General features: G+C 39.7%; 1 protein-coding gene across 1 annotated transcript in view; it reads left to right on the top strand.

The window, feature by feature from the left end:
• LOC111220529 (voltage-dependent L-type calcium channel subunit alpha-1D-like) overlaps positions 1-17,433 on the top strand; it is a 162,339-nt gene that overhangs the window by 100,718 nt on the left and 44,188 nt on the right. Inside the window, exons 10-14 of the mRNA XM_022743612.1 lie at positions 13,312-13,386; positions 15,141-15,228; positions 15,441-15,467; positions 16,041-16,201; positions 17,018-17,243. Of these exons, the coding sequence (XP_022599333.1) occupies positions 13,312-13,386; positions 15,141-15,228; positions 15,441-15,467; positions 16,041-16,201; positions 17,018-17,243 (577 nt within the window). The remainder of the gene's footprint in view (positions 1-13,311; positions 13,387-15,140; positions 15,229-15,440; positions 15,468-16,040; positions 16,202-17,017; positions 17,244-17,433) is intronic.

Raw genomic sequence — 17,433 nt, 5'->3', positions numbered from 1 at the left:
TTAATGGCTTGTGACTGATGCCAGGCCAGGTATGTACGCTACAATCTTTTGTCAAGCTGAATGGCTCTCCATGTGCACTCTGAGCTAAGTGTCCATGCTCCTGATCTGGGTTCAACGCACAGCTCAGATTTAAATAATATTTTTTTAACCAGCTACTTAAAACTGTTATAATCATCATGGATCACATAAACTCAAAAATAAACGCAAACTTCATGATTAAAAAAATCCTACATAAATTATATTATGCTGTCCACTAAAGTAACACAGCAATGGAGAAAAAAACAAAACAAACAAACAAATAACAGTTCAGATTAATAATCAATTATGCAATGGAATTGTTGTTAACACTATATTTATCATGCAGTTAGCAGGTCTGAATTTAATGTGAATATGTGTTGGTGTGAATAACATAATGGGGAAAAGAGGATTACGTTGTTATGATATAGACTCAAGTCTCACCTGTGACATCAAAGCAGACTGCTGGAAAGAGTTGTTTACAACTGTAATCTTTCCATATTCCAATATCATTCGTGGGAGCACAACGTTTTTGTAGCTCTCCGGTTCACCAAACCCCAGCCCCTGAAATTATCCTCCTTGTCCTTTTAGAACCTTGTCTCTGCCAGGGACTATCTCCAGCCTTTTGTGTTATATAGACCTATCCAGACTACCAGAAAACATTACAATAACAATAGTATAATCTCTAAAAAGGATGTTTGACTCAAATTACCATGTTAAACTTTAAGCTGCTGATGGCAATAGTCTTTATGAGTAATGTAATTGTGTATGTTTTTTCATATCGAATCTCTGGTTTTTAGATTCAGATTTATTTTTAGATGGTTGTTGATTCATACTTTTTATAATATGAAACAGACAGAGCAGTCAAGAAAAGTTGAGAAATCACAGGTTTGTAGTCGTTAAAGTCCTCCATGTGATTCAAGGTGTTCACATCCTCCATGTTGTCTATAGTGGCCAGATCTGTGTGTTTCTCTCTGTAGTGTCTCTGTGCTTCTCTGAAGGTCTTTGACTCAGAAACAAAATGGTACTGACAGGAAACTTTGCAGAATACAGCACACAGCCCTGCATGGACAGAAATTATAGCTAACATTGTAACACACATTTCATGTTTCCAGGCATGTGTTTGTCTGTAGCAAATACATCCTGTAAAAACACTTTAAATATGGGTGAATGCCCAGGTCTGCCATCATAATGGATCTACCCTGTGGCTGAGCATGTCAGAGGGCCCATAGTGGAGGCAGAAATGGCATTCCATCAGTTTAAATCCCTGATCCTGTGTACATGTTGATTGATATATCCCTGATTGAAAAGAAAGTCCTGTTTTTGATGAAAAGGGTAGTTTTATTGAGAAGTAATGCTACTTCAGACAGCTAAAGGCTACCTTCTGGTCACTGTTTTTTGTTCTACAAGTGTAAATGGCACCATGAAAAGAAATGGACATTAATGTAAAACTGGTATTACCACAAAATACTTCAGTGCAATTGGTTGACAAGGTGGGCAGCAGATACCTTGGACTGATGCCGCTGGCGGTCTTTATCCAGTTATTGTGGATGTCACAAATATAAAGTCATTTAAACTAACTTTTTTTTCAGTTACCATTAGTCTATACATCACTTAACTGAGACGTACCATATAAACTGACGTGTATCACTAGTGTTCATAGTTCTGATACAGTAAGTTTTGTAGCTGTAAGGATATTGCAATGTACTGTAGTAAAATAACATAAACATAAATACATATGGAATAAATAAAACACTTATCTGCTGCAGGCATGATGAATAGAGTTAGGGTTAACTAAAACAAAAAACTAAAACTATTTCCATCTTTGCTGGCTGGATTAAATGATACAAAGAGAATTATACTTAGCGAGCAGAGAGAGAGAGGGGGGAGAGAGAGAGAGAGAGAGAGAGAGAGGGAAACAGAGTCCAAACAAGAGACACATGGGAGGAGAAAGAAACACTACGAATGAGGGAGAGATGCTGCTGTATCATAACACAAACATGGTTTCCAGTTCTTCATTACTGTAAGATAATCTGAATTCTTTTTGACTTCATGCAAATTATGAGGATTATGGGGAAAAGCAATTTGTTCAACAGACAAATTATTAACATAATAGATATGTTTTCTGATACTTTGTAATTGCCCAGGAATTTCCCCTTTTTCAAAAACATGTTTGATATTGTTTTGTTTAATTTTGGTTTAGCACAGCCACAGAGAAACAGTCACCACAATCTATAATTAATAATCACTATTGATTTCGAAGCAGTGATATACTTTTGGCTACTACATTGCTGACTCTGATCACTGTATATTTGGTATATAAATAAACCCTCTCTTTACAATAAATAAATTTTTACAAGTTTGAAAATGTGAGGCATGAATAAATTCAAAGATAGTCAAACAAGTAAAAAAACAACAAAATAAAAATATAGAAATTTGGTAACTTTCATACAAACAAACAGTTCATATAAACCTGTATCCACCCTTGCCACATCCCTTCACTGGAAGTAAGACTTAAAACCTAGGTAGGCATCAAAAATACTCCACTTAGTTGGTTTTACGTCTACCTTTTAGATACAACCTACTTGGTCACCATGGGTAATTACGCATCTTCCACAACTCGCATTACCTGTGGTGTACCACAATGTTCAATTTCAGGTCCAATTTTATTTCCCATCTACTTGCTTCCATTTGGCCAAAGTCACCCAACACAACGTCTCTTTTTATTGCTATACAGATGACACACAGATATACCTGCCTCTAAGACCCTCAAAGCCTAGCTGCTGTTTGATACTGTCTCAATAATGTTAACTTTTTTTTTTAATGCTTACAACTTAACAACTCAAAATCAGACATAATACTGTTGTTATATACAGCAAAACCTTTCAGTCCTGGTCTGCCGACATAAAATCAGTTGTAGGAATCAAGGAGTACTGTTTGATTCAAACTTGAGCTTTGAACACCACATCACAAAAGTTGTCCAGTCCTGCTTCTTCCAAATAAGAACCATCTCCAATATCAAACCCATAATCTCACAGCCAGATCTGGAAAGAGTCATTCATGCATTCATTTTCTCAAGACTGGACTAAACTGTAACTCCCTCCTCTCTGGCATAAACTATAAATCACTCTCTCACCTCCAACTAGCTCAAAATACAGGAGCTGTGCTTCTTACTGGTCCTAACAAATGACATCACATCACTTCAATCCTTGCTGCCCTTCATTGGCTCGTTCCATATGTGGGACACTTACTGACTGCAGATATTCTGAAGCCATGCATGGCTCCACCTACTGACAAAGAGGGTGTCCGCCACTTCATGGGGTTTGTCACATACAGTGCTGCTTGAAAGTATGTGAACCCCTTGAGCAGTTCAGATGTTTCTGTTGTTTACCATGATTTTCTTATTTTATCATCACCAGTTTTTATGTATGAAATGTCAGACATATGTTTCATCAATTGCTTGTACTTTTTTAGTGGAACTTGTTTAAGTAGCCCAAAAACTACATGAAACATGGAATTAGTGCATGTGCAAAAGTAAGTGAATCCCCAGCTGCACTGGTTAAGTCAAGCAGGTAACAGACTCAGGTGAAATACATTTGAGTGCTTAATTAATCATTTCAGTAGACCAATGAAATGAGACATCCTTGGGAAAGGGATTGGCCTGCACTAATTAAAAGACAGAGGAAACCAACCAAACCAACTTGGTCCCATACACATCAACAATGCCAAGAGGAAAGGAGATATCCGAGGACATGAAGAAGAGGGTAGTGACAGCCCATCAGTCTGGGGAGGGATATAAGACCTTCTCCAAAAGATTCCAGCTCAATCCATTGACCGTAAGACAAATAATTTACAAATGGAGGGCCTTCAACATGACAGCAACTCTGCCTAGAAGTGGGCGCCCATCAAAACTATCACCCAGAGCCACCAGAAAAATAATAAATCAGGTAAAGGCCAACCCACACATCACCTCTACAGAGTTGCAGACTTCTCTGGTAGCATCCGGGACAAATGTGCATGCGTCTACGATCAGACGAAAATTGAATAGCCATGGCATTCATGGGAGGGTTGCTAGAAGGAAGCCTCTGCTCTCAAAAAAGAACAAAGCTGCCCGTTTCAACTTTGCCAAAGAGCACTTAGACAAACCAGAGGCCTTCTGGGAGTCCATTCTCTGGACAGATGAATCTAAAGTAGAGTTATTTGGTCACAATCAAAACCGCCATGTTTGGAGAAAAGCCAACACTGCAAATGAAGAAAAGAACCTCCTCCCTACAGTGAAGCATGGTGGTGGAAATGTGAAGATCTGGGGCTGCTTCTCTGCTTCTGGAACTGGGCGACTCCATATTATCCAGGGAACCATGAATTCTCAGGCATATCAACAAATTCTTGACCAGAATCTCCTGCCATCAGTCAAACAGTTGAAGCTGGGACGAAAATGGATTATGCAACAAGACAATGACCCGAAGCATTCCAGCAAAACTACAAAGGAATGGCTTCAGAGAAAGAGGATTCGTACTCTGGATTGGCCCAGTCAAAGTCCAGATCTAAATCCTATTGAAATGTTGTGGCGAGACCTGAAGAAGATGGTACATGCCAGATGTCCTTCCAACCTCTCTCAACTGGCTGAGTTCTGCAAGGAGGAGTGGGCAAAAATCCCCATGAGCAGATGCGAGAGACTGGTTAGAGGTTACAGAAGACGTTTGGTTGAAGTAATGGCTGCAAAAGGAGGAGCCACAAGCTACTAATGGAAGGGTTCACATACTTTTGCACATGTTACATTTTCAGTGTTTGTGAAACAAACCACATTTGTTGAACTACATAATGGAAAAATATCTCTTTTTGTGTGTGTGTCCAGTATTTGGAAAGTGTGCTTTACAAATTAGGATTTGGATGTCTGTTAAATAAGGTTCTTTTAATGTTTTTTACAAAAACAGTGACCATGTCTGGAAGGTTCACATACTTTCAAGCAGCACTGTATATGTCCAAGTTCATTCCAAACCTCAGTGAGGAAGGCGCTCTTCTTCTCAAAAGCAATGTGAAGTTTTCCTGGCAGCCAGCTCAGAAAGAGACCTTTGACAGGCTTAAGCACTTGTGCTCACTTCCACCAGTACTAAAGTACTATGATCCAGGGGAGCCTGTAGAGATGTTTTGTAATGCAAGCCAGCGGACTGGGAGCTATGCTCCTAAAGGACAACCGTCCTGTTGCCTTTATCTCCAGGTCTCTCATAGATGCTGTCAGGCCGAGACTCAAAGCAGGACTCAGATGCAGAGATTTTAGATAACAAAAGGCTTTTATTGAATTCACCGGAGACCTCGGACCGAGTGACAAACAAATGGCTATAAACAAAACCAGACACTATACTCTGACTATAGTGAAAACAATAAACACTCCAAGAGGAGGGAAAAATAACTCTAATCAAAAGAAACAAATAAACACAAAACGCTCCGTATGGAGGAAAAACCTGCCTATATAAAATAATTTGGCTACAAACAAAAATCACTCTTAAAGAGGAAAAAACCAAGGACTATGAATCTAAGCTAGGATATGAGTTAACAAACAAAAAATCACTCTTGACCGAGGAAAACGAAGGGCTATGAACTTTAGCTAAGGAAAAAATTACAAACAAAAAATCACTCGTCACGAGGAACATACGGCTTACTATGGCGATTACTATGGCTGTGGACATGGACGCAGGCTCTGGTGCAGGACAAGGACGAAGACACTCTGGCACAAGACAAGGGGAGCACAGACTATTTAAACACATGGAGGGAAATAGGGGACAGGTGGAAACACTTAGGGCAATCAGACTGAGACACATGAGGAAGGGCAAGTGACCTGAAACGAGAGGAGAATTACTTTTCAAAATAAAACAGGAAATGACAGGATAAAACAAACCCAAGACAAGACAACCTCACCACGGTGTGACAGATGCTGCAACGCGCTACGTGGAAATTAGTAAGGGAAATGCTCTCTATTGTCCACGCATGCACAAAGTTTAATCATTACATCTTTGGAAAGCAGGTTACAGTCTAAAATGACCACAAACCAATCAAAGACATCTTAAAATCACTGCTTTCAGCTCCCATGTGATACAGAGAATGCACCTGTACCTGCAGTGGTATGATTTAACTATCAGGTACAGAAGAGGGAAACACATGGAGCTGCCCAACACATTATTGAGAGATCAGCAGGCCTGCAATACACCATAGTTGGACAGATTACAGTGTGTATCGATGCTCCACTATGTAGCAGTGAATGAGGAAAAGTACACAGCGCTACAAGAATGCACAAAATAGGAGCTAAGTCTGCTGTAGCATACAATCCAGCAGGGGTGACCAGAGCATAGGAGAGAGACGTTCCTGCTGTTATTCAGCCAGTTAACAGTAAGGGATGGAGTACTGTACACCACCATCCATGCGACACCACATGCTAGGGCTCATACAGCAGTCCCATCTGGGGATTATGAAATGCAAGCAGAGAGCTTGTGAGGTGCTTTACTGGCCAGGTATAAGTGCTAAGATAGAGAACATGTTGAGGAACTGCGGTAAGTGTGCAGAGTTCCAACACAGACTGCCAAGACTGCCACTTGAACCAACAGTAACTCCAGAACTTTTGAGCAGGTTGCTTCTGACATTTTTGAGTGGGAAGAATATGTGGTGTTAGTGGACTACTACTCAAAGATCATTGAAGTAAGTGAGTTTAAAGACCAGTGCACTCCTATTGAAACACTAAAAACTCAGTTCAGTATACATGGCATTCTCACTGTCCTACGAACAGACACCAGCTGGCAGTTTGCCGCAGAAGACTTGAGACAATTTTGTAAGAGCTATGGCATTACACACCACACATCATCACCTCACACCCCTCACTGCAACGGAGAGGAAGAGCGAGTGGTGCAAACTGTCAAAAGACTGTGGAACAAAGCTCCAGCGCTGCTTGACTACAGAACCACCCCACTTGAGTCTTGCAAGTTTTTTTCCCCTGCACAGCTGCTAATGGGTAGGAAGCTCAGAAACAGACTGCCCACAGGTCAGCAGTTATTCATTCCAAAAGCCTACAACTCCTTCAAAATCACACATCTGCTGGACAGGTCTAAAGCTTTTCAGATGTTCTACTATGTTAACAGCAGGGCATCTAAACACCGCCTGCCACTAACACCTGGAGAAGAGGTGAGAGTGGAACCGTACCCTGGCAGCACAAGATGGTCCCGCAGTTGTTCAGAAACACAGTGCACCAACATCCTACATTGTGGACTGGTATCAAAGAGCTTCGACACAACAGTCAGCATCTTCGCAGAAGCACAGCAGTTGCAAATCATTCATGTTACTTCCCAAGTGATGAGCCCTGGACTGAGCCAGCTGAGGCTGCATCCCCTGTCACTGGTAACATGTAAGCTTCACCTCCTAAAAAATCCTGACTCAGGCCAAGCACAGCCATATATCACCTGGTGAAACCTCCTCAGGTACTGGATTTCTGACTGTTCATACAAAGTTAAACAACAAAGTTGGACAGACTCTAAGATAGTTGTTTTATCAAGTTAGGTTCAGTGATTTATGGGACTGTTAAAATGCCAATATAATGTTTACATAATAGTTAGAACCGTGGCTTGATTTAAGTTAGTGAAGTCAAGATAAGCTAATATTATCCTTATGATCTCATACAATCACAGTATTATTCAGTGATTATAGTATGTCTTTCATATCAAGAAGGGGAGAGCCACTGTATATCTCAGAGTTGTGTTGTGTTTTGCATGCATTATGCGAGTGACAGATAAAGCAGCACAGTGTCTAGTTTACATCATCTCATTCACTATGTTCAGTTCATTATGGTATATGTTTAACCCCTGGTATACAGTCTATGATTTTCTCATGAGTGGTTACACATGGCTAGCTTACACTCATGCTTTGGTGTGTAAGCTAACACACGCTAACCTCAGCCACAATAACATTACAAGGTTACTCATAATATTTTACAAATGTGCCAAATGTATACTGGCCGCTAAGATTACTTCAACACTTAGCAATATGGTTTACTTAGAATTATGGAAGATAATTCTGTCATTATGGTAACATTGTTAGTTAGTATGTGTCAAATCTTTTCATTTGTATATGTGAGAGGTTCTCAGTTGTGTATATGAGAGTTTAAGTTGTGTATGTGAAAACCTTTCACTTGTTTGTGTGTGAGCTGTTCAGTCTATTATGTAAATGAGTTTGGTTTCATATGTGTGTGTGAGAGGAACTATCTCAGCTGTGTATATGAGAACATTTTAGTATTATGTGTGAAAGCTTTTCAGTAGTGTATGTAAAAGGTTTCACTAGTTTTCAATTGTGTATGTGAGCACATACTTTTTCAGTTGTTTGTGTGAGAGGGTTTCAGTAGTATGTGTAAAACCTTTTCACTTGTAGGTGTGTTTTACTTTTTCCTTTAAGTTTTCCATTGCTCACACTGCACTTTATTCTCACTCACGCCACGGAGGAAGTCCTGGGCAGAATCCAACACGGCGCAATCTATAAGATTGGCGAGTTAAACTCATATCAGGAAAAAATGTGAACCAGCACTGTTACAAGACTGAAAAATATGAATTGATTTTTTGGAATTTATGAATCTTTTGCACACCCCTTTTAACTCTTGTTTACATCATGTCTTTTCTTCTACTGAAGTTCTGCTAACCATTTAGCCCATATCAGCTCGCCTTGTTACTTTTTTGTAATGATTCACTGTAGCCTCCAGTCTGTCATGAAGATGAGGCTCTACTCAGAGGGTGTATTATTAGCTCTTTTATTATTAACAAAGCGATGGCTGAAGCTGAAGATATGGAGTGGTTTAGCAGGTTTAGCAGTGTGCTATGTAAATACAATGTACCAATATAATTTGAATCATATTTGCTTAATGCAGCCAGGATTAAGCTGATGTTGCTGACTGTTTCTGTTGTCTTGGCTGTAGCCTTACTACTGCAGAAGAAGTGTATACCGGTACTGTACCTCACTTACAGTATGATACTAACTGTGGGCCAGGGGAACAATTATACTTATACTGTATATTCCTGGAGGAACACGATTTAACATGCAAAGAAAGTTGTGTCCTAAAAAGATCTGCCTTTGGCTTATCCTTTGCTTATTCTTTTCTCAGTGATTTGCACTGTTATCGCACAACGAGAAGGTCAATGTGTGTGTATGTGTGCGTGTGTGTGTGTGTGTGTGTGTGTGTGTGTATGTGTGTGGAGTTTGCATCTTCGCCGGTGTCTGCTCGGGTTTCTTCTGCGTGCACCAGTATCCAGTATTGATTGTGGATGTGAATGATACATATGTCTCTTCGGTGTGACACAATCTTCCTGCACCAAAGAGCTGTTGTAAAATACCCACATACACAATGACAAGGAGGCACATGCAAAATCACACATGTTCGTGTGGGCAACATGAGCTGAAGAGGACAACAAAATGAGTGTAGAGAGGAAAGACCAGAGAGGTGTGGAAGGGGATGAGGACCATCACTGGCTATAAAGAGAAGAACAGCCAGGGGACATTAGGTGATGTGGACAAGGCCAATGAGTTCAACCTGTTCTACAACAGGTTTAACACAGCCTCACCTGTTCCTTCTCCCACTGCTTCAGCTGCAGCTTCTCCTGCGGCATCTCCTCCGCAACCTGACACTGCAGCTGCAACTCCCTCCACACGGGGGTCAAGTATCCTGTCCTTTACAGCGGAGGAGGTGAGGGCGGAGCTCAATCAGCTACGCCCTGGATAGGCAACAGGTGGTGTGTCCGAGGCTGTTAAAGAACTGTGCAGCCCAGCTGGCTGAGCCTCTCCAGAGGATCTTTAACTTCCTTCAAACAGGGAGGGTCCCTGTGGAAAACATCATGTCTTGTTCCGGTACCTACAGTAGGGCAACCGAGATAAATGACTACAGACCAGTGGCCCTCACATCACACATCATGAAGACCCTAGAGTGGCTGCTTCTCCACCTTCTGAAGCCACAGGTTGAACATGCACTAGACAACCTACAATTTGCCTACAAGGAACATATTGGAATGGATGTTGCTGTCCTCCACCAAGCCCATTCTGACATGGATGAGCCAGGTTGTTATATGGGGATTATGTTTTTTGATTTTTCAATTGCATTTAACACCATCAAATCCCCCAGTCTATAAGACAAGCCACATCCAGAAATATGCGGATGACACAGCTATTGTGGCGTGTATCAGGAACAGACAAGAAGGGAGTACAGGGATCTGACAATGGCCTTCAGTGAATGGAGCAACAAGAACTGCCTCCTTCTGAACACCTCCAAGACCAAGGAGATGGTCATGGACTTTCGGAGGTCTAGGCCCACCCTTTAGCCAGTAAACATTCAAGGGAAGGATCAAAAAGGCTGGGTCTGTGAGTCTGGACTCACTCAGGATTGTTGTGGAGAGACGCATGCAATGTAAGATGGAGGCCATCTTGGACAATACCAACCATCCTCTCCACAACATTCTGGCAGGACAGAGAAGCAGCTACAGCTGCAGCAAACATCTCAGCTCACTGCGCTGCAGAACAGAGAGGTTCAGGAGATCCTTTGTTCCCACTGCCATCAGGCTATACAACACCTCAGCCAAAGGAAGTGGACTAATCTAATTATTATAGTTGATTAATTATTAACTTAAGTTATTAACTATCTATCTATCTATCTATCTATCTATCTATCTATCTATCTATCTATCTATCTATCTATCTATTCTGATTGGTGGATTACTTTTGGAGCTCATCGTGATTGGTGGATTACCTTTAAGCGGTGTTTGCCAGGTGCTACAGTTTCAGAGAGACAGACTGGTGTGCAGAAAGACAGACAAACAGGCAGGCAGGCAGGTAGATGGACAAACAGACAGATGGACAGTCAGGCAGTCAAGCACTTTGCCAGGCAGGCAGAAGGACAGACAGATGGAAAGTCAGACAGAGAGACAGACAGACATAATTAACAGGCAGAGAGAGACATAGAAAGAGGCAGGCAGACTTACTTGCAGCTCTATTTTAAATGTTAGTTGATAGCATTTCAAACAATGAAGCTCAGCTTCAGATTTTTCTCAGCAGCCAGTAATGCAGTTTAGCTTCAGCATGGGCAGAAGCAGCAATCCCACCACAATTTCTCCAGAAAATGCATTGTCTAGTTTATTTGTAATAGTAATGAAATAGATTTGACAGAATACATAGGATGAATGTTGAATCAGTGATAATATGGGTGTAAATCACTTGAATCCCATCTGCTCCTTTTAAGAAATGTGTGTTGTGTATCTTGTTGTGAGCTGTAGATATTGCAAAAGTGTGTGAATAAGTCCCCCTGTCTGGCCTGCGGGGATGTTGTTGGAAGCCTCACGTCTCTTTATAACACTGCTACAGTGCCTTCAAACCATTCACATTGCGATCAGTGCATATATTTATGTCCTCCAGTAGTTGCCCTGCTTTTGACTTCTGCTGTCATTGTTGTAGATAAAACACCCAAAAAACAACACACTAACTTTCTTTCCTTGAATCCTGCAGTGTCTGTGGGCCCTGTAAAAAAAATCTTTAGATTGCTGCTAATTCTAGTTTTTTTCTCCGTCTTCCTCCTTTCTCTTCCTTTTGTTTCCTCAAATCTTCTCTTGTCTGCCAGCCACCTTCTGTTTTCTTATTGAAGTCTTGTTTATTACTAATCCATCCCAGTCTAACATTGTATTATAAAGTTACTCTGTCCAGAAATTGTAGCCCTAGTGATGTAGCCTTATCATTTTTATACAACTAAACTGCAATGACAAATGTGTTTTGTCGGAATCATATATGGTGGCTCAATTACGTTTAGCTGGAATGTTTTATGTTGAATGTTTTTGTTTTTGTTTTTGTTTTGTTTTTTTGTTTTTTTTGGGGGGGGGGGCATTTTTGCCTTTATTGTGAAAGAGAGTGAGGGAGAGACAGGAAGGTTGGGGAGGTTGGGGAGAGAGAGAGGGGATGACATGCAGCAAAGGGCCATGGGTCGGATTCAAACCCATGGCTGCTGCGGTTAGGACTGAGCCTATGTTGTACATGCTCTACCAGATGAGCCACCAGGGAGCCCCCCAGCTGAAATGTATTTTTTGAATGAATTAAGTGCTACATTTATGAATGGCTGCTGAGGCGCCAAGAGGTGGTTATGATGGATGGGGGACATACAAAGCGAATGAGACCACACCAGTGACCAGGGTTTACATCCAGAGTCCTGTCTGTTGTTTTGTTTCGGCAACAAAAGCGCTTTGGTTAAGTTTAGAGCAAGATCTTGGTTTTGGCTATACATGTACACCATGAAGTCACTGTGAAGTTTTTCTGTATTACAACAGACCAGGATCTTTTCCTAACCTTAACCAATTGCTGGGAGAGCCTAAACATAACCATAAAAAGTTTAATAATGCTGTAGTGTCACTACAAGCGAATAATATACTGCAAGATCAGAAATTTTGAATAAAAGCAAATATGTTGTCTGCCCTAATTTTACAGATATGTATCAGTATCAACATATTTGCAACTTGCCAAATAGACAATTAACAATATATCCTTTTTATGTTAACAGAAAACATAATCATCACAATTATGTTTCCTACAAAACGTATTTTCTGATGTAGTTTAGTTGTATAGAAACATAAATTCAAGGAGACAGCGTTCGATATTGTTGAGAATTTTGTCTTTTGTCTCTGTCTACAGTAAAATGTCCTACTTAGTAGATACATCATGCACTTTAAAAGACAATGTAATGAGGACAGTGTTTCAAAAATACCTCAGACACATCCTTGGCATTTCCTTACTGCAATTTTCTTGTGATTTATCTGCTCACATAAACACCAATACTGCTATATATATGCAATGAATTTTAAGATATATTATCAAAAACAGTTGTCTTTTACATACTACTACCGTTTTTAGCAGGTGAAAGTTAAGTTCATCACCCTCTTTTTATTAAGTGACTGATTTACTTTGTGCAAAAAATTACTGTGAATCCTTAAAAACTAGTTCCCTTACTGTAACATCTCAAAGCCTCTTTCTATTTCCTGTTACTTGCCAGTCACCTTAAAGCTAGAAGCAAATATGACAAATGAGTTTTATTTAAGTAGGACAATGTAGTTAGCCAGTTAGAGAAAGACGTTATTACTGTATGTCCTATACACTTGTTTAGTATCTTCTGGAAATGGTAGCTGTTTCAGTTGTATGTACTGAAGCTGTCTCTTGTTGTACATTCCTTTCTTTTGTTCTGCCCTGTACTGACTCACTGCTTCCTCTGCTGTCTGGCTGTATGAACTGCATGTTGGTAACACCAAGGGGTCACATTGGCTGACCTCACTGAGAAGAAGAAAGGGAAGTTTGGCTGGTTCACTCAGTCCACAGAGACACAGGGTAAATGTGTTTGAGTGTGTGCAAGTGTCTGGAAGTGTGCACATGAGTACAGTTCATCTTTGTCCCGGAACGTGTCTCTGCATGCATGTGCTTTGCTTATGCTTTTGTTTGTGCTTTTGTATTTGCATGCCCCTTTGTTAAAGTGATCTGATCCTTACCATCCTCACTACAAGAAAATCATTTCATTGCATTGCACTACTACCAATAAAACAAAGCCTGACTCTGTAGTGAAATAAATCAACACTTTGTCCTGTAGAACAGATGAACGGAAAAGGAAAAATTCTCCTTGAGGCAAATGTCACCTCAGGAGGATATTACTGAGCAGCATCTTCTTTGTAAGAGGAAGCGACTGAGTTTAGGGATATGTTGCTTTTGGTTTTGGAAAGAATAACACTATTAATCATAATACCAACAACATAAGAGAGATTGCCATTAATCTTGAACATGGTTCAATGTTTATCATATTAATGATACATGTAGCACCTTCAGAGAGTTTAAAGATACAGCATAAAATGAGTTGTTTTGTAAACCAATGCATGTTTTAGTAAGTATATACACTTTCAACAGAAAGTCATGGTCAGTATGACATTTATGTTATATTTTAATTTACTGTATCATGGGTGGAAATTAAACAGAACTGTCACAGTGTTTGTTGTTCAGATCCCCCATCCACTCATCATCATTTTGAATTCCTTTCATTTGCCACTTACAAAGACATTTATTATGCATGTACAGTATATATGATTTCCAATATACTGTATGTTGTTACCCTGTCACTATGTAAATAAAACCTATTGCAGCACACAGACCTTGACCAAATAATTTGATCAAATATTTATCAGTCCTGACAAGATTTGACAATCACTGGATACTGGTTACAATTAAACTATTTAATCTGAGTAACAATATTTGTATTCTGATAGGTTTCAATTTGATTATTGGTTTTAAAAAAAATGATGAATTATGTGCAAAATCTAATTTGACTCAGGTTTGGCAGCATGTACTCACCATGACTTGATTTATGCAGAAACATCAAAATTCATCATTATGCAGTGTTCACAAAACAGAACGGCTGGTTTCACAACTGTTCTGCAACTGAACATCCAAGATCCAGTTGCATTGGACATTGTCAGTCTCTGTCTTTGAGAACCAAAATATTTTTGGAATTAAAAATCTGACTAGAGTTTGCTTTTCATTTCTGTTAAACTTTTTTACCTGACACCTGAATTTTTCACATTTTTAGTTTATGTTTTTCTTTTATGGTGGTTTGGCTTGGGCCTATAAACCAGGTGACAAACAGAAAGGATCAAATTGGAGACATCATACTTACAATCAATAGCTTCAATAGCTAAGATCTAAAGATATGAGTTTATTGTGGAGTGATGTCTCACAAGAACTGGTTTTGTTGATTTTGCAGTTGAGTCTTCCTTGTACAACTTTGAGTCAAATGTTTTATTTTACATAAATTAGAGAATTGGTTCTGGCAGTGCTCTCAATTAAAAACAAACAAAAAAACATTTCACTTAAAACATATTTCATCACCCTTGAACCAAGCCAAACCAAATATGCATGTGTGTCAATAGGACAATCTATCATCATGTGACTTGAACAATGTGAAATGTGTTTCCTTTAGGTATAAAGTTTGTCCACTTGTTTGTTAACTTACTTTTTTTGGTGTGTGTGTGTGTGTGTGTGTGTGTGTGTGTGTGTGTGTGTGTGTGTGTGCGCACATGCGTGTGTGCGTGATACCATAGCAAGCATGCCCACTAGTGAGACAGAGTCGGTGAACACAGAGAATCACAATGGAGAGGAAGATAAATCACCCTGCTGTGGACCGCTGTGGTGAGTGTGACACATTACACACAACAGTCGGATGGTTGATCCTCTCAGTCAAATTATAATGAGCTAATACTGTACTAATACTGGGGTTCATCAGATAAATGAGTCAAAAGACACAAGATTTGTACAAATCAAATATGTAACTCAAACACAAAGTGCAGCATTACACGTTGTTGCCCTTTATTAAAAGTTGCTTCATGTTTCATTCTCCACAGTCAAAAAATTACTAAATCAAAGTGCAGGTTAGTACCTTGGCATGGCACTGCATGGTAGATGTGTTCTCCATACATTTATTTGATTCAGCTGAGCTTGCATAGCTGATTTATGACTCATATTTTAATTGCTCCCTAATGTTTTCATCTGTGTTTATGTCCATTTTATTTTTTCCCGGTTAATCCGCTGCGTGTCATATTTTATTTTTGACTAACCAGTTACTTTATCCTGGTCTCACCACACTCCCATCATTGTGTTTTTTTCTCTCTTTGTACCTAAAATGTACCTTCAGTTTTCTTTGTTATCCATTTTTGTCTAATTAGTTGTTGATTCATAGTGATGTTGTTCTATCATTCTATTTCCCCCCGTTAAATGGCATATGTAAGAAATAAAACTTTATAATAAAAATATATATCACTGGAGTCAGAAGAGTTAATTCCAAAACATTTTAAATTCAGTAAATTTTTCACTACATCTAAAGGAAATATTTATTTATTTATTTAGTTTGGGCTTATTATGTCTCATTTTGGAGCTAAACTCTTCTGAACATGGCTGTACATATCTTGACCATCCATCCTAAAGTGGAATTGTTTGTCTGTCAGTCGTCAGTGGCGGCGGTGGAACCGGTTTTGCCGGAGGAAGTGTCGTGCAGCTGTAAAATCAGTGACGTTTTACTGGCTGGTCATTGTCTTGGTGTTCCTCAACACTCTCACCATCGCCTCTGAGCACTACAACCAGCCAGACTGGCTGACTGAAGTGCAGGGTAACGTTCTTTGTTCTGTTGTGCTCTATCTATGATGGATGAATTCAATATGGCTGCTTTATTTTCAGGGTCCTGGTGTTGTGCATTCATGTTGTGTACAACTAATGGTCACTAAACAAGCAATACTGTATACACCATAATGCATTGTGCTCACACTGAAAGAAAGAAAACCAGCGCAGAGAAAATGAAATGACGAGTAGTGTCCAAAAGTGTTTTTTCATATTACTCTCACAGTATAGTCCTCTACATAGAACTCCCCAGATAGTGAGTAGGGAGGAGTGAATGAGCCACTATCTCGGCTCACTGTGACATTTGAATAAAACAAAGCCATTCTTAATGTTTTTAATATCACCTGTGCCTTGACAAGTAAAAATATCTGCAGTGAAAAAGGCCTTTGGAAAATGTCATATTGGCAAATGACACACATAGAAAAACAAAGTACATGGGCAGCATTTTCAAGCTGGGAAGTTACATACTGTATATTAATGTGTGACGTGTTTTGGTGAGTATTTTTCTTAAAGCCACAACAGTCGGAACATTTTTTGCTTCCTACTTACCAAATTGTATCACTGCCACACAGTAGCCTACTGCCTCAGAAACAATCCTCTTTCTACAACTGCTATCAGGGTAACGTTCTTTGTTCTGTTGTGCTCTATCTGATTGTCAAATTACAATTTACCTTTAACTATGACCTAACTATCACCTGATTTAGGTCAGGTCATAGTTTGTTAAAATATGAGATGTTTGATAATATTATGAACAGTTTGTTTCTAAAGCCCCTTCCTCTCCTCTCCTCTCCTCTCCTCTCCTCTTCAGACGTAGCCAACAAAGTTCTCCTTGCAATGTTTACCATGGAGATGCTGGTGAAGATGTACAGTTTGGGACTGCAGGCCTACTTTGTGTCCCTGTTTAACCGCTTTGACTGTTTCGTGGTGTGTGGAGGCATCGTAGAGACCATCCTGGTGGAGCTGGCCATCATGTCTCCTTTGGGCATTTCTGTTTTCCGCTGTGTACGCCTCCTTAGGATCTTCAAAGTTACACGGTGAGTAAATGAGTTGTGTGTGTGTGTCATCTGGATGCAACAGAGATGACCTAAATGCATCAGGCCTTATTCTTTTTTTCTTTTGAGTAAAATATTTATTACACAATTCAGGAGGGTATTACAATAAAGTGCAGGCCATAAAAATATCTCTTCCTCTATTTTTGTTTCTTTTGAATAAAAATGGAAAAAA

This window comes from Seriola dumerili, unplaced genomic scaffold, assembly GCF_002260705.1.
Source record: "Seriola dumerili isolate Sdu_G_001 unplaced genomic scaffold, Sdu_1.0 BDQW01000070.1, whole genome shotgun sequence".
In the NCBI taxonomy this organism is placed as follows: Eukaryota; Metazoa; Chordata; class Actinopteri; order Carangiformes; family Carangidae; genus Seriola; species Seriola dumerili.
This window is presented reverse-complemented; position numbering and strand designations above follow the sequence as displayed.